The 18,523-nt window shown below is 41.4% G+C and overlaps 1 protein-coding gene across 2 annotated transcripts; it reads left to right on the top strand.

Annotated features, from left to right (window-relative positions):
• Nucleotides 1-2,621: 2,621 nt before the first annotated feature.
• On the top strand, nt 2,622-17,240 carry CHGB (chromogranin B). Of its 2 annotated transcripts, XM_040247911.1 has the most exons (6): nt 2,907-3,094; nt 7,117-7,195; nt 8,163-8,209; nt 8,655-8,748; nt 14,312-15,963; nt 16,855-17,240. In XM_040247911.1, the coding sequence occupies exons 3-6, from the start codon at nt 8,174-8,176 to the stop codon at nt 16,936-16,938; spliced, it is 1,866 nt and encodes a 621-aa protein (XP_040103845.1). In that variant the 5' UTR covers nt 2,907-3,094; nt 7,117-7,195; nt 8,163-8,173; the 3' UTR covers nt 16,939-17,240. The 2 variants fall into 2 exon arrangements, with proteins under 2 accessions (XP_040103844.1, XP_040103845.1); XM_040247910.1 differs by lacking the exon at nt 7,117-7,195 and having other exon boundaries at nt 2,622-3,094.
• The last annotated feature ends 1,283 nt before the right edge of the window (nt 17,241-18,523 follow it).

The raw sequence follows: 18,523 nt of genomic DNA, 5'->3' as shown, positions 1-18,523 counted from the left end.
GAAAACTTATTAACATGGTACTCTCTGTTAGGAAAAAAATCCCTTAAAGTCACAGAGATAACTGTTTATCTTATTGACCACAAACACAGGGAATTCTGTAGATGTATACCTCCAGGGCAGCAGGTTCCATGGTAATGTCATTTTCACAGCATGCCACGCTCTTTCCCCGTCCTCTGTAGACCTGGAGTCTACCCTCCATCTCTCTCATCTTTACTCTCTGACTAGTGAACTCTGCTAGAGCAGGCAGAGGAGTATATTTCCTTTCACCATTAATGTTGGGACTGACCCTGTAATCTGCTGTAGCCAATGGAATATGCATCTGCCACAGTGCTTGATATAAGCAAATTAAATGAATTAATAAATTTTGAGAGAAAAATCTACATTCAGAACCTGAACTTCTAACCTGTAATTTTGATGTATATGCCTTTTGTTTGTCATTGCTTTCTGGCTCCTTCCTTGCAAACTATAATTTTTAGTCTCTGTTGTCAGTCATTCCCAGTTATGTTCAGCCACTAAGAGGTACTTGCACTGAAAGAGAGGAGAAGTCAGGGTTTTTCTCCCCATTTCTCTTCTTGGGAGGAGAGGGCGCATTTCTAGCAGTGGCTGCTTCTCTTCTGTGATTCTAGCTCCCACCAGACTGCCCTTCCTCCATGATTCCATGACCTTTATAGCCTGTAAAGGTTTCCACTCCACTGGGTGGTCCATGTTTTGGGGGTCTAGCAAAGACACATCCTTTCTTTATCCTACCATTCCCTAGGGGCATACCAGCTGCCTGCAGTTAACAATCTTTGGGTTTCCTCATTTTCTCTTATTTGCTTTTCAGCTTTTCTAATCCCTATTTTTCCTAAATTAAATTCCTTCTAGTAGTTTCATTTTACTAGCTGGATCCTGATGGGTAACTTATTTCAGGAGTCATGTACAAAACTATGCTTTTTTCTAAAACCTGGTTTCTAAGGGTTTGTTTTCCTCAGTTTTTCTTTGAGAGCATTCCTGAGATATGTTTTTCCATGTAGCTTCTTTTCTTTTTCTATGGTAATAGTATTTTGTACAAGTTCAGATAAATTATATCCAGAACAATAACAGCAATCAAAAAACTGTCAATCCACTATTGTCATTTGTTCCCAAATCAATTCACAGATTAAAGATGTCAGTTGTAATAAAATCGATCTATAAATTTGATAAATTCATATCAAAATCTTAACAGACTCTTTTCATGAAAATTGAAAACTGCTTCTAAAATTTATATGAAAGTGCAAAGGGCCAATAATAACTAATAACTTCATAAAGAAAGATAAGGGTGGAAGAACTTTTCCACCAGATATCAAGACATATTTAAAAGATATGGTGATAAAGAAACTGTGGTACTGCTTCAAGGACAAACAAATAGACCACTGAAATGGGACGGATTGATATTCTAGAGGAGTCCAGAAACATGCCCATTAACATGCACATATGAATTCTAGGTTTTTTCCAAAGTTAAACTACACAGCAGATGGGAAATATGGTCATTTCAGTAAAAAGGATAAAACAAATTCCCAGAAAAATTAGGTGTTGATATTTTTTATTTTTTATTGAAGGATAATCGTTTTATAGAATTTTGCTGTTTTCTGTGAAATCTCAACATGAATCACCCATAGGTATACATATATCCCCTCCCTTTTGAAGCTCCCTCCCATCTCCCTCCCCATCCCACCCTTCTAGGTAGATACAGAGCCCCTGTTTGAGTTTCCTGAGACATACAGCAAATTCCTATTGGGTATCTATTTTACATATGGTGATGTAAATTTCCTTGTTACTCTTTCCATACATCTCACCCTCTCCTTCCTAGAACCTATTATACAGAGTGAAGTGAGTCAGAAAGAGAAAGATAAATACCGTATTCTAACACATATATAAGGAATCTAGAAAAATGGTACTGAAGAATTTACTTACAGGGAAACAATGGAGAAACAAATATAGAAAATAGACTTATGCTTTTTTTTTTTTTTAAAGTGGGAATTCCTGGAAGTCTAGAAGTTAAGACTGCGCTTCCTGCTCAGCCAAAAAAAAAAAAAAAAAAAGTGACCATGCCCCTATCTCATAGGATGTTGATTCTAAAGCCCTTGTTTATAAAGAAAATACTAATTTCCTCCGTCGTCCTGCTTTGAGAGAATTCATGAGAAATCTTCCGTGGCCCCCACCTCTGCCCTGTACATGTTAATCTAAATGTCAAAAGCAAAAATAATAAAAGGTTTATAAAATAATGAGAAAAAAAGAAAACAGTCTGAATATAGGAACTGGCTATCAGCCAACTACAATAATGAAAAGAGATACATAGCCTCCCTGGTGACTCAGATGGTAAAGAATCTGCCTGCAATGAGGGAGACCTGGGTTCAATCCCTGGGTCGGGAAGATCTCCTAGAGAAGGAAACGGCAACCCACTTCAGTATTCTTGCCTGGTGAATTTCATGGACAGAGGAGCCTGGCGGGGCTACAGTCCATCGGGTCGCAAAGAGTCGGACACGACTGAAGCGACTAACACTTTCATACAGCCTCAAACACGTTTCTAGATATGGAGGTTGGCGGCTGGGGTTGGGGGTTGGGGGGTTTGGAGGGGTTGGGGAAGGCGGGATGCCGGGAAGATGAGAAATATATTTCGACAATCTAAGCAGGACTCGCTCCTCTCCCCTCTGGACTTCGATTTGAGCTACCTCCCCTCATTCTTCCACCCTTTCTGCCTAACTCCCCACTCGCGCTGAAGACTCAGAGCACCGAGGCGACTGCACTGGCGTAAATTTCTACCTACGTGCGCCACAGCCCCTGAAGGCCGTTTCATGACGTCAGAGCTAAGCGAGGGGGCGCCGCCTCCTGGGTGCCAGCCCCTCCCAGCCTTGCGGCCCTGGCTTGCCCTTTAAAAGAGCAGGGCCTGCGCCAACCGCCCCACACCGCGGGGACCAGGATACAAGGTTGTTTTCCCGGAGCATCTTCATCTCGCTTTCCATCCCCTTGTCATTCACCGTTCCGACTGCTATCCTCTTCTCCGCGCAGATTTGGACGAGCCAGGCCATGCAGCCGGCCGCCCTTCTCGGCTTTCTGGGAGCCACGGTGGTTGCAGGTGAGTGGGCGCGGCTGGCCGTTCAGCACCGCGGACAGCGCCAGCATCTGTCTCCTGAGCAGTTCTGGGCATCTTGGCTGGTGGATACTGGGTGAGAGGGAGGGTTGAGTGGAAAGTCTCTCCCTCTTGATTGAGGGTCTTGATTTCTTCCCTTCCCTGAGTGTTTCCCTTCAACTGCCCGCCCCAACATCTGACTTGGAAAAAGCCAGAGGACTTCCTAGCTCATGTCTAAAATGTCACATCCTCTCCATCTATTTAGAGAAATGCTGTTATAGTCTTTTTCTGTATCTGCAATTAAGTGTTTGTTTGGCTTTTTAAAGCCAGATGACCCCGGAGAGACAGGAGTACACCTATTATATTAGTTGGCAACTGTATACTTTCTATGACTGTTAATATTATTTAAACATAATGAGATAAAGGTAAGCCTCTTATGTAGATATGTATAAAAGATATATCTTTTTTCTTAATATATATGTTAAGAAATGACACATATGTATGTTCATTTATCCACAGGTTTAATGTAATATTTTTCTGTATTTTATATTTCTGTCTCTGGGGAGAGGTAATTTCACAGTCAAATTAATATATCTTTAAGTTATAAATGAGAAGTGCAATAGATATTTTGACTTTTGTGCTCCAGAAAAATAGTGAGTGTGAAATAACCACAAAAATAATCTTAGAGTAATAAAAATAAATTGTTTTAGTCAATTTGGGAGGATGCAATTTTAATGTGTGGAAAATTGTGGGATTAATATTTCAAACTGCTCTGAATCTCAATGATCTTTGGAAATTGTGGGGGGGGAGTGTGTGTGTGTGTGTGTGTGTGTGTGTGTGTGTGTGTGTGTATTTGTATGCTGAAGTCACTACAAGTCCACTGAAAAGTAAATATGCTGCCACCAGATTAAACTGGAGGATTTTAAAAAACTGTCTTAATAACCTCATAGAATATTGTTCTTATCTAAGATTGAAATTCCTAACTAGAATTGAAGCATTGCCATCCATGAAAATGAGGGTTCCATTGACAGTAATTACTGGATCCCAGATATAAAGAGAGACAAGAGCCAGAGGTAATTTTTTTCATTGCAAATTCAGAATTTTCAAAAAATTCTTGTCACTGTTACAAATTGCCTACAAATGTTCATGATTTAATTGAAGAAAGCCAAATAAATATTTAGAGTCTTTTCTGATGAAAAATATTTGCAGAAAGAAATTGCTTAATAGGCTAAATCTGTGCTATACATTGTGCTATAGACCACAAAAACAATGTTATTTCTGAGACTTATTTACCTACATGTGTATTAGTCACCCAGTCGTGTCTGACTCTTTGGGACCCCATGGACTATAGCCCACCAGGTTCCTCTGTCCATGGAATTTTCCAGGCAGGAATACTGGAGTGGGTTGCCATTCCCTTCTCCAGAGGATCTTCTCAACCCAGGGATCAAACCCAGTCTCTCGCATTGCAGGCAGTTTCTTTACCACTGAGCTACCAGGGAAGCCCCTATAGTGGTAAAATATTTATGGCTCTTTTGCAAGATAATATTTTAAGAATGGTTTATATTTTAATGTCAACTAAAATCATGATATTCTTTAAAAAAGCTTTTTACTGAGCTATAATTCACACACCATAAAATCTATACTTTTTAAAGTGCATAAATCAGTGATTTTTTGAACACTCACAGATTGTGTAACCATTATAACATTTCAGAACACTTTCTCTCACCCCAGGAAAAAAAACTCTATTCCCCATTCCCTCCTCCTCCAAATGCTTGGAAATGAGACATGGTAGCCTTCAAGCAGAGTTTGTTATTTACCAAAATCATAGGAATCCTGCAGAAACCATCTGGTTTATTTCCTACCATTATGAGCTTCTGGAAGGAGATCTATACCTTTCTACAGTAGTTACTATGCATCCTAAAAATTAATATGCATTCAGGAGCTACATGCTATTCATATTACACTAGGTAAGATGGTTTCTGCATTCAAAAGAGCTTGCTTACTGTATTATTTTATAGCTGTTTTATTTTCACTCTGGGATGAAACCTTAGTTTGTTAGTCTTATTTGTTGTTCTTGTTCAGTCACTCAGTTGTATCCAGCTTTTTGCAACCCCATGGACTGCAATACCCCAGGCTTCCCTGTCCTTCATCATATTCCAAAGCTAACTCAAACTCATGTCCATTGAGTCAGTGATGTCATCCAACCATTTCGTCTACTGTCATCCCCTTCTCCTACAAAAAAGATCTTAATGACCCAGATAACCACAATGTGTGATCACTCATCTAGAGCCAGACATACTGGAATGCAAAGTCAAGGGGGCTTTAGGAAGCATCACTATGACCAAAGCTAGTGGAGGTGATGGAATTCCAGCTGAGCTATTTCAAATCCTGAAAGATGATGTTGTGAAAGTGCTGCACTCAATATGCCAGCAAACTTGGAAAACTCAGCAGTCAGTCTTATGGAATACTAATATTTTGGAAGTTATTCTCAGATTTACCATGTGACATTATTTGAAAGTTTTTCTGCCATTTGATTACTTCGCTTTTATCATAATCATTGGGTTTTCTTTTGTGACCCCTAAATCTTAACTTATACAGAAATAAAATAAGCTACTTTAGGGGTATCAACATATCTTTGATTTTGCTGTCACAGATTCTACTGGAAGAAATACAGTAGAACTTAGATATCTCACTAGATGCATAATATGTTTTCATAAGGAGATCTGAGTTCTATCAAAAACACATCTGAAGAGCCTCAATCAGGGAAACAGGACTGTTCTATAAAAACAAACATAAGTTACAAATTATTTAGAGTCACTAAAGAAAAATATTCCTCTGCCCCAAATAGTTTATAATAGCAACTATTATACATTTGTAGGGAGAAAAAAGAGAAAAGTTATTAGCAAGAAAATGTATTACCAAAGAAAGTTTAGTAAAGCTAGAATTTAAAAAGACACCTTCTAGTTTATTACAGGAGTAGTTTTCTCAGTTATTGCTTTTCAGGGGATTTTCCAGATATCAGGTGGAAAGAGTAAGTGCTGAAGTAGGAATGTTCTCAAATAACAGTCATTTGGGGGATAAAATAATGGCCTAGCATATTAGACTCTGAATGTCAAAGGTGGCCATCCAGATCTTGTATGAACTACATTTCAGGAACATTATGGGGTCATACCTTGTTAGCCACCTCTCAAATATTTTACCCATGATTTTAATTTAACACACTGCATTATTTAAGTCCCTTGAAACAACTGAAGTAGATCCCAGGCTGTGCTTTGATAAGGAACATTCAGTAAGGTAAGTAAATGAAATAGTTTTATTTCTAAATTGAGTGCTGTGGTTTGACTAGGGGGAAGCAGTTCAAGAGACTTTGAAAGCAAATATTTGGGAAAGGTCAGGTTGCTGATAATAAGCAGCTGCACTTGAATAGCTTACATCTCTGATGTCTGAGAGTTTTGCTCTTGCTCCAAATATCTCTTCACTTGTTTCAAGTTCCTGGAAGAATCTTTTGCACTGAGCTTCTCCAGCGATAATAACTGGAAGTGTCAGGAGAACTATGGAGATGGGCCTATATGTAAATGCTTTGAACTCCTCCAGTGGAAAGGGCTTAGACAGGACAAAATCAAAGTGAAAGATAAAAAAATCAAAGCAACTGAAAAAGGCACTGTAAAATTAAAAACACCTGAAGCATTTCCTAAGAAGACAAAAGCACCTCAATCATGGGTTTAAAATAAACAGAATCTCATAAATTGTAATTTAAATAAATTAAAATTTATCTTTTTGCAATATCTCATGAACCTCTGTTAAACACTTATTTGCATGTGCTATCATGGACTTGGTGTTGTCCTGGTAAAATCAGATAATTTCCATTGGAGAAGGAAATGGCAACCCACTCCAGTATTCTTGCCTGGAAAATTCCATGGATGGAGGAGCCTGGTAGGCTACAGTCAGTCTGTGGGGTCACAAAGAGTCAGACACGACTGAGCGACTCCACTTTCTTTCTTTCTTTCATGTTCTTTACCTGCATGCAGACAACGTGGGGGAAAGGAAGCCACACTGATACAGCCACATAAGCACGCTTGTCTAAGAAAAGACTTGGGGTAAAACAAGGTAATTAATTACATAAAATAATCACAACCACGTTTTTGTAAAGGAAGTGAATTTCAGGGAAAATATTTTATTGGGGACTGGAAGAGGCATAGGGAGTCACATATCTTTACCCATTCTGAGTAGGCAGAAAGGTTGAGGAGGGCACCCTGGTTTCATTTAAACTAGGTTTGCTTTTAACTTATATATATATATATATATAAAACTGCATGAATCATAAGTTTACAGTTTGGGCTTCCCTGGTGGTTCTGTGCTAGAGAATCCACCTACTAATGCAGGAGATATGGTTTTGATCCCTGATCCAGGAAGATCCCACAAGTCTCAGAGCAACTAAGCCCATGTTCTGCAACTATATTAAGCCTGTGCAGCACAACTAATGAGTCCTTGCGTTCTAGAGCCCATGCTCCACAAGAGAAGCCACCACAATGAGAAGCCTGCGTACCACAAATAGACAATAGTCCCTGCTCGCTGCAACTGGAGAAAAACCTATCCAGCAACAAAGACCCAGCACAACCAAAAATAAATAAAGAAAATTATTTTCAAAAAGTTTTTTTAAAAAAGAAAGATCCCACATGCCACGTGGCCAAAAAAATAAAGTATACTTCTTACTGAATTTTTCACTCATTGAACGCACCTGTGTAATCAGCACCCAGATGGAAAATAGAACATTGTCAGTATCCGAGAAGGCCGTCTTCTGTGGATATGATTTATAATGGATATAAGATGCCTAATCTTATTTACAACATGTTAAGGGAAAACAGCTGTGTATGTGTATGTGTGTGTGTATACACGCAACCGGGGTGATTCTGGTCCCTGAGGCAGACATCCCCAACTGTCTCCACCTTGCTCAGCTCTGACTCTGCTCCTCCTTCCAAGTAACAAGCTAAGGGTGGGGTGATTTTGTGAGTTTGCTGACACACAGCTTCCAAAATCAACTCAAGTCGTTTCCCATTCCTTTTCTCCTTCAAAGCCGTCAGCTCTATGCCAGTGGATATCAGCAACCACAATGAAGAAATGGTAAGTTGAAATGGAATTCTGAAATCTAGACTTTTCTAGACTCTGGATTCTCCCATTCATTATCTCATCAAACTAAACAAAACAAAAACCAAACAATGTGGAAACAGGAGTAAGTGATGTCTCTCTTGCCCTGTTTTTTTTTTTAATCTTCTTCCTGGATGTTTTAGTGCCCATGAGGATAGCTGTCATCACACATTTTCCTTCTAATCTGTTCAGAAGTGGGTATTTCTTTCTTTCTCTGGACAGTCTTGACCCAGTGCCTTTTTGCATTGCTCTGTGGAGAGGCCTGGGAGGTTTCAGTACAGACCTTGTGAATCTACATTCCTCCAAGGATTTTGCATAAGTACAGGTCACATAGTGAAGCTTCTCTTGACAGCAGCTCTGGGTTAAGTAGTCCATCCCAGTGACACCAGCTTTGCCAACCTACTTTTGGGTTCCCCTCTAGGTGACTCACTGCATCATCGAGGTCCTCTCAAATGCCCTATTGAAGTCCAGCGCTCCACCCATCACCCCTGAGTGCCGACGAGTCCTGAAGAAGAGTAAGTGTCCTCTACTGCAGGAAATCTTTGTCCTTTGAATAAGGACAAAGATTTGTCCTTTCTCCTGCTCCCTCCATTTCTACTTCCACTTTACTTCCCTATGACCCAGGGGTGTGATGCAGTGGGAAGGGTACAGGCTCAATCAGTATCTGGGGAGATAAGCTATGGCTTTTAGTCCTTGCTATGCCACTTCACTTAATAGCTAGTGTTACCATGGGGAAGACCCCTTGCCTCTCTGGGCTTATTTCCTCAAATTAAATGAGGGAGCTGAACTCAATGATAGTCTGTGAGATGTTTATCAGTTCTTAAATTCCTTGGTTTGAGAGTTTGGAATTTTAAAAGAGGCTTTTATTTAGTGGAGGGAGGTATGGGGAATGCTTGTTTGCGTTTAGACAGAGGGGAGAAGTGTTGAAAGATGAAAGGATAGAAGAAAACAAAAATTATGCTTCTCTTTGTTTTCTACTCTTCTGGTAACGAGGAGTTAGAAGCTTGGAAAGGTGACTGGGAAACTTTTGGCTGGTTTATGTAACAGATTGGTTAAGCCATTTTAATGCATAGTTTATTAGAATGTGTGTGTGTGTGCATGTGTGCATGCATACGTGCACACGTGCAACTCTTGGCAGCTCCTGCCAGGCTCTTCTGTCCATGGAATTTTCCAGGCAAAAATATTAAAGTGGTTTGCCATTTCCTTCTTCAGGGAATATTCCTGAACCAGGGATAGAACCTGAGTCTCCTGCATTGGCAGGCGGATTCTTTACCTCTGCACCACGTGGGAAGCCCATTGTTAGAATGAGTGGTACTACCAAATGGTGTCAGGAGTTTCAGGCCTGAGAATTGGAAGGGGTGGGGACAGACTTAGAGCATCCAAAAAGTCAGAGTGATGGCCTTCTGAGTATAGACTGGGATGTTTCTCTGCAAAGCAGCTTATGCTGAAAACAAAATTTGAACAGTGATACAACCAGTATTCATTGGGAGTTGACTCTAAGAGACAAATTTTACAAAACTATGCATCTCTTTTATCATAAAGTCAAACTGATTCAAAAAAATCCCCAAAGCTCTGCTCTCTTTAACATCTTTCTCTGCTTTTAAATTTTGAGTCAGGCTATGAACAAAAGATTTTATTTTTTTCTTTTCACCTTCAAAATCTCCCATTGCAAGATAATACTCTCTTTCCATTGCTGCACATGAGGCCCCATGTATAAAATTATATTTAAAAAAAGTATTAGTGACTAGCCAAAAGAGTAACCTGGGGGACTCTATCCACCACTGGGGGCTTCAGGATAACCATAAGAGGTGTGGGAGCTTGAGGTCCTATGAGCCCCATGCACAGTGGAAGGAAGCTTCCTTACCACTCCCAGTCTAATACTTTTATGAATTTCTCCCCAGCTTTCTTTTCCAGCAGTTACAGGAATGAGCTTGTTTGAATGAGCTTATGAACCATTGCAGGGAATGAGTGAGAGCAGGGGTGGGTCTCCTGGCAGGGACTAAAATCTGCTCCTTTGGGCCAACCCATCTGGCTCTCTCCCTTCCCCTTTCTTTGTTTACCAGATGGATGTAGAAGTTCCGGGTCTGTCAGACTAGGTCATCAAAGAACCATGATTGCTTTTCATTGTTCAGTCACTTAGAAGAGTTATTGATTGTAGGGCAAACTACTGTTAACTGCCAAGATCAGATTCTTAACCCTCAGGTAGGAGTTTTCTGCCAACCAGATGGATGAATTTCTTCATGCAGCCTCCCTCCCATCCCCAGCCCATCTCCATTCCCACTCTCTCCAGCACATCTCTGGATGTGCTGAGCAAACAAACATTTGGGGGATAGAGAAGAATCATTGTTTTATGGTTTGAAGATACCTTAGGGAATTCATGGTCCAATTTAGCAGGTATAAAAATCTATTTGACCTGGTTGATATGGTCCTCTTTGCAACATGACAGGGAAGGAAGGTGCATTTTTTCCCCTTTTTACTTGAAGTAAGAGTAAACTTCACACCTTCATTTTCAGACTGACAAAACTGTATGCTGCTAATCACAGCCCTCCTCATATCTCATCTGAAGGGGCTAAAAGCTAAATTTAGGAAGAAGTGCTAAGTCTCAGGCAAGCTGCTATAAGCAGCATACATTTAACTAGGAAAAAATAAAAATAATTCTCTTCCTTACCAGCAGGGAGTAGGAAATGGGGCACACAGCCTCTGCCCAGGGAACCTGAGATCCTGTTTGAATGATGTCAGTATCTGCTCAGATCCTCCCTGCTTATCTGTGCCTACCTGGTCAGCCCTGCCTCAGTGCTGCACACACCATCACTGGCTCTTAAAAAGCAGAGGCATTGGTGAGGAGCTAGCCCTCAGGTATCTGGGTGTGAAAGGTCAGGGACATTTCAGTTGCCTCATAAAACATGAGAATATTATGCTTGACTAGGCTTTTAAGCAGAGAGGAATAGACTGCTTTCTTGGACATTTTTACAAAACAGACCAATTTTTTCTGTTTTGCAAATGTCAATTCAAAATGAATCATCAAGAGTTGTTCAGTAGAAATACCATGTGAACCACAAATATAATTTCAAATTTTCCAGTAGCCACCTTAAAAAAGTAAAAAGAATAATAATAAATTTAATAAGTAAATAATAATACATTTAATTTTGTCTCATTTACTTTATCAATATAATTTTTATACATCCAATATATTTATATTATACTGTACATCCAAAATATTATCATTTCAACATATAATCAATATGAAAATTTGAGACATCTTACATTCTTTTTTTTAATCTGAAGTATCTGACATCTTGTTGTGTCTTATATTTATGGCATGTCTCAGTTTGGACCAGCCACATTTCAAGTCCTCAATAGCCCCAAAGGGTTGGTGGCTCTCACCATGGATGGCACAGAGGTCAGCTCAGAGCTGTGAGCGGCCTTGACTTCAGTTGTTCTATCTGAACTCAGTGACATCTATTGAAATCCAAGCCCTCCAAGCTAACAACTCAGTGTTAACTGCATTATCTCCTTTCGTGGGATGCCCTTGAGTTCAGGGACTTCCCTTGTGGCTCAGATGGTAAAGTGTCTGCCTACAATGTGGGAGACCTGGGTTCGATCCCTGGGTCGGGAAGATCCTCTGGAGAAGGAAATGGCAACCCACTCCAGTACTCTTGCCTGGAAAATCCCATAGACAGAGGAGCCTGGTAAGCTACAGTCTGTGGGTTAGGAAAGAGTCGGACATGACTGAGCGACTTCACCTTACCTGACCTTACCTGACCTTACCTTAGTAAAGAAGCTGTCAACAAATAATAAATTTGAGTCAGTTTAGTGAGGATGAACCTAGAGCCTGTTACATAGAATGAAGTATGTCAGAAAGTGAAAAACAAATATTATATATTAACACATATATATGGAATCTAGAAAAATGGTACTAATGAATCTATTTGTAGGGCAGGAATAGAGATTCAGATATAGAGAATACATTTATGGACACAGCGGGGGAAGAAGATGGTGGGACAACTTAAGATAATAGCATTGAAAGATATACATTACCAAATGTAAAATAGATAGTTAATGGGAAGTTGCCTTTTAGAGCAGGGAGCTCAGCCTGATGTTCTCTGACAATCTAGAGGGCTGGGATGGGGTAAGAGGTGGAAGGAAGTTTCAAGAGGGAGGGGACATGTGTATACCTGTGGCTGATTCATGTTGATATATGGTAGAAACCAACACAACATGGTAAAGCAATTATCCTCCAATTAAAATTAAATAACTTAAAAAAAAGAAGCTGTCAACATTTGGAAAAGATGAGAGAAAACAATATTCAGTTAAAATATTTGTTACACCATCTACTGTAACTGTTGACTTGTGTAATACAAAGATAACTCAGTTTATTGAAGTTCATTCTCAACATTTGAGAACAGGAGGGGCAGATGGGACCTGAATGATGGAAGGACATGGTCCCTTCCACTGCTGTGCGGTTTTCTCGGAAGAAATACACACCCTGCTTATCACCAATTATTAAGTTATATTGTCACTGCTAAGTTGCATTTATACAGTTGATTGGATAATTAAAGTCTGATAAACTAAGAGTCAGATAAGTCTGAGTGACTGAACAACAACAAACTAATAATTAAAGAAATTTAATCCTCTGTTGAATCTGATATTTCCCATTTTGGCTATTTAACTTTATTTAGCTGGGTTATAGTGGGAGATATTTACACAATGCTAATTCTTATTTTTATTTATTTTGCCAAACATTATACAATTTTTTTATTATTAAATGAGAAACTCTCATTTGTTACATCATCACATTGCTAGTCAGAGAAATGCTGCAGTGATGAAGAAAGTCAATGTTGGATCAACCAAAGTCCTCATTTCTACATTCATTTACAAAGAAATAATGTTCAACACAGCCCAACACAATACACAATGCTGTTTTAAAGGCTTGGCTAGTGGCTAAGTCACTTCAGTTGTGTCCGACTCTGTGTGACCCTATAGACAACAGCCCACCAGGCTCCCCCGTCCCTGGGATTCTCCAGGTAAGAACACTGGAGTGGGTTGCCATTTCCTTCTCCAATGCATGAAAGTGAAAAGTGAAAGGGAAGCTGCTCAGTCATGTCTGACTCTTCGAGACCCCATGGACTGCAGCCTACCAGGCTCCTCCGTCCATGGGATTTGCCAGGCAAGAGTACTGGAGAGGGGTGCCATCACCTTCTCCGTTTTAAAGAATGGGCCTTAATTACACCTCTCTGAGCCTCAACGTCTCTGTAGTCACAAGGAGGTTGAACTACACAAATTCTAAGGTTTCTTCTGGTTCTAAATTCTAACATTTTATAGAATTTTTATAGTATTTTATAAACTTATATTTGAGTTTCAGTTTGGTCACTGAAAGATGCTCAGGTGATCCAGTGGTTAAGAATCCACCTAACAATGCAGAAGACACACGTTTGATCTCTGGTCCTGGAAGCTCCCACATGTCTTGGAGCAACTTAGCCCAATACACCACAACTACTGAGCCTGTGCTCTGCAACAAAAGAAGCCACCACAATGAGACGCCTGCACACCACAAGGAAGAGTAGACCCCCAACTCACTGCAACTAGAGAAAAGCCCGCAGGCAGCAAAGACCCCCCCCCCCGCCCAAAATGCAGCCAAAACAAAAGATGCTTATTGGGTGTTATGAAAAAATAAATATGTATTTATTATCAGATTTAAATACAGCTAAGGAGTTTTCATACCACTTCCCTGGTGGCTCAGAGGTTAAAGGGTCTGCCTCCAATGTGAGAAACCCGGGTTCAATTCCTGGGTCAGGAAGATCCCCTGGAGAAGGAAATGGCAACCCACTCCAGTATTCTTGCCTGGAGAATCCCATGGACAGAGGAGCTTGGTAGGCTACAGTCCACGGGGTCACAAAGAGTCGGACACAACTGAGTGACTTCACTTTCACTTTCTTTCAAAAGTAATCTTAAAAAATTAACTTAAAAAAATTACCCAAGGATTTTCAGGATCTTTAGGGTTTGTAATGATCACTGAGGCTGGTGCTTACTGTACCACAAGCAATTCTGAAGTGATACTCTTTTTTATTTTCATTATAGATGGAAAAGAGCTCAAAGATGAAGAGAAAAGTGAAAATGAAAACACAAGGTTCGAAGTGAGATTGTTGAGAGACCCAGCTGACACCTCAGAAGTCCCCAGGCTCTCCAGTAGGGAGGACTCAGGGGAGGGGGATGCCCAAGTCTCAACAGTAGCAGACACGGAGAGCGGTGGGCATAGCCGAGAGCGGGCAAGCGAGCCCCCGGGAAGTCAAGTGGCCAAAGAAGCAAAGACACGCTATTCTAAAAGCGAGGGACAGAACAGGGAGGAAGAAATGCTAAAATATCAGAAAAGGGAACGTGGGGAAATTGGCAGTGAGGAGAGACTGTCTGAAGGGCTGGGAAAGACACAAACGGCCTTTCTCAACCAAAGAAACCAGACTCCGGCTAAGAAAGAGGAATTAGTGTCCAGATATGATACACAGTCTGCCGGGGGCCTTGAGAAGTCGCACAGCCGGGAGAGGAGCAGCCAGGAGAGCGGAGAGGAGACCAAGAGCCAGGAGAACTGGCCCCAAGAGCTGCAACGCCGTCCGGAGGGCCAGGAAGCACCCGGAGAAAGTGAAGAGGATGCCAGCCCCGAGGTGGACAAACGGCGCTCGAGGCCAAGACACCACCATGGGAGGAGCAGGCCCGACAGATCCTCTCAGGAGGGGAATGCTCCCCTAGAGGAGGAGTCACACGTGGGCACGGCCAACTCAGCGGAAGAGAAAGCCCGCCATCCAGCCCACTTTAGGGCTTTGGAGGAGGGAGCCGAATATGGGGAGGAAGTGAGGGGACACTCAGCTGCCCAGGCTCCTGGAGACTTGCAGGGGGCACGATTCGGGGGCAGAGGACGTGGAGAGCACCAGGCTCTAAGGCTTCCCAGCGAGGAGAGCCTAGAGCAGGAAAACAAGAGACATGGCCTCAGCCCGCAGGGATACAGCGAGGAAAGCGAGGAAGAAAGGGGTCCGGCCCGGGAACCCAGCTACAGAGCCCGGGGAGGGGAGGCGGCGGCCTACTCCACGCTAGGCCAAACAGAAGAGAAACGGTTCTTGGGTGAAACGCACCACCGTGTTCAGGAAAGCCAGAGGGACAAGGCGAGGCGCCGCCTACCAGGCGAGCTGAGAAATTACCTCGACTATGGTGAGGAAGAGGGTGAGGAAGCAGCCAGAGGCAAGTGGCAGCCGCAGGGAGACCCGCGAGACGCTGACGAGAACAGGGAAGAGGCTAGGCTTCGAGGCAAACAGTATGCTCCCCATCACATCTCTGAGAAGAGATTAGGGGAGCTACTCAATCCATTCTACGACCCTCCCCAGTGGAAGAGCAGCCGTTTTGAGAGAAAAGACCACATGGATGACAGTTTTCTTGAGGGGGAAGAGGAAAATGGGCTGACCTTGAATGAGAAAAATTTCTTCCCGGAATACAACTATGACTGGTGGGAGAAAAAGCCCTTTGAAGAGGATGTAAACTGGGGGTATGAGAAGAGAAACCTGGTCCCCAAACTGGATCTAAAAAGGCAGTATGACCGAGTGGCCGAACTGGACCAGCTCCTTCACTACAGGAAGAAGTCAGCTGAATTCCCAGACTTCTATGACTCCGAGGAGCAGATGAGCCCACAACACACAGCAGAAAATGAAGAGGAGAGAGCTGGCCAAGGAGTTCTGACGGAGGAAGAGGTATAGTGTGGGGCTTCTGCTTAAAACTAACTTCAGATAGTTAATGTTAGTATGTTATGTACACGATTATCTAATGTTGCGGGGGAATGATGGGAATTAATCACCATGAGACTGTAGACCTAGTAAGGGAATGGAGACAACATCTAGGTTTGATTTCTACCTGGCATCTAGCCGTTGTCCACCTCCCTGTCACCTTCCTCCCTCTGCAGCGCTTCTCAACCTCAGCTACACATTGTCATCACCTGGAGAGCTTGAAAAATTACTGACATTCTGGGACCCACCCCCAGAGATTCTGTCTGGTCCTGGGTGCTGCCTGGGCATCAGGATGTTTTAAAGCTCCCAGGTGGTTTCAGTATTCAGCCAAGGTTGAAAAGCACTGGCCTAGTGTATTCTCCTTGGTCATTTGACTTTTCATCACTATTTCCCAGGGTAAGAAAGAACAGACGGTACAGAAATTAGTTGCTTTGTTCTCTCTTTATTATCTCCTAGCCTACAACATCAGACATCTATGTCTGGGAGAAGTAACATTCCTGGAGCATTACCTTCCTTAACAGTGTTTTTGTTTTTTTTCTCCCAGTATTGATTATGTATGTTGGTCCTTCTCAAGGTTGAATGTGTATCAGAATCATATAGGAATTCTAGCCTTGGAGTGTCTGGTTCGGTAGGTAGGCCCCAGGTAGGACCCAGGAACCTGTATTTCTGATAAGTTCCCTAGTGATGCTGATGCTGCTGGTCAAGGAACTACATTTTGAAAACCACTGATGTAGGGTATCTTCTATAGCCTCTGACCTATCAAAAACTCCCTTTTCTGTTCATACTCCCTCAAACTACAAAAAAGTAGGTTGTTTTTTGATCTGGGACCTCATGCCTCCACTTTTCTGTATTTTCTAGGAAAAAGAACTTGAAAACTTGGCTGCGATGGATTTGGAACTACAGAAAATAGCTGAGAAGTTCAGTGGTAACCGAAGGGGCTAATGGTCATTAGAGTAAAGGGCAGATTTTAAGAGAGCCTTCACATGATCTGTTACCCACCACTTCACTGTAAGACCCCATTTATTTACCCAAAGGCAGAAAGTAGAATTTACTCATCCAGTGTTTGACACAATTGGAAATGTCTTTGATTTTTGCCAGAATGCTATTGAAAATATGAATAGCATGACTTGTAGTATACTTTATCAAAAAGTAGATATATTAACATGCTTGTGACAATGACTGTGCTACTGTCCTTGAAAAAGTGTCTTAGTTTGAAGTAATAAAAGATTCACCTGAGGCCAAAAGTGTCGTGTTCTCAGCTTCCTTTGGGCTAATAGAAAGGAGTCTGACTTTCAGATCCATTCTTCAAAGTAAATTCTAAAATACAGCACTAAGATTTGTTGGTTTGTTGGTCTTTGGATGCAGAATAGTGCCGGGGTCCAGCCCCCTTCAGGGGAACCTGAAGGAAAAACGGCGTTGGCGGATGATTTAGAGAGAAATAAGGAAAGAATATTGTAGATAAGAAAATAGAAGAGAGAAAGAGGCTGATATTCCTTGGTTTACATAGAAAGCCAATACAACTTCGAGACAACAAGTTTGCCCTGTTCACGGAGGCCACAGGTGCCTTTCCGGTCTCCCGAGGGAGTGAAGATGCAGAGCGTCTTCCCGTTCAGGTCTTAGAAACCCGGGCAGATAAGTGAACACAGGGAGCCTCTATGCTCCAAGGGATCAGCCTGAAAAAGAAAGTAAGAGAGAAAAAAAAGAGGAAAAAGAAAAACACAGGGTGACCAACCTTCTTTAAGCGAGGCCCATTGTTTTTATTTTCAAAATGGTCTTTTATACCTTTACTTGTACATAGAGGGAAATGAAAGATGCAAAGTCGTACAGAGTCAGCCCAAATATTACATCTGTTTTGTCTTTATCGAAACCAGGATTTTTTTCTGCAAACCTTTCTCATAAACAATATTGTGTACATTATCTTCTGGCCTTAGAGGCCTGTAAACATTTTATGACTCTCTTTTGATAAAGGCTGTTCAACCAAAAAACTTATTTTCCCTTAAAATATTTTTTCTTATATTTCTAATCTATGTCAGCCTCAAAAAGTATTAAACAAAGTTACATTCTCAGGAAGCAAAGGTGCAGTGAGTTATAAAAAAGAACCAATTAGCTCAAAAGTTTGATGTGGTTAATTTCAAGGCTACACTTGTTTTTCTTACTTTCCAACTATGTTAACTAATGCACTCCCAGGTGCACAGTGGATAAGAGATATGGGAACTTAGCAACAAGCATTGGCCCAATAATGAAATCCTATGCCTAGCACTACTCTAATAACTTTTAACTCTTTAAAAGGCTCTATGTTTTTGGCTTTCCGTGCCTCTCACAGTTGAGAGGCTGTAAATAACCACATGTGTAGCTGCAAGAGTCTGGGTATATCTGCCAAGCAAGCTAAAATGCTAACAGAGGGGTTTTGATTGAAAATATTCTTCTCATGTCCAAGAGACTTATTAGCTATAGCCCTAAGTTGATTTTCTCCAGAAAAAGGTGATCAGAAATAGCCCCCTGTTAATGTCAGAGGAGTTGGTAAAAG

Source organism: Oryx dammah, unplaced genomic scaffold, assembly GCF_014754425.2.
Source record: "Oryx dammah isolate SB20612 unplaced genomic scaffold, SCBI_Odam_1.1 HiC_scaffold_10, whole genome shotgun sequence".
Classification (NCBI taxonomy): Eukaryota; Metazoa; Chordata; class Mammalia; order Artiodactyla; family Bovidae; genus Oryx; species Oryx dammah.
Note: the sequence above shows the minus strand (reverse complement) of the source record. Positions and strands in the feature narration are given on the sequence as shown.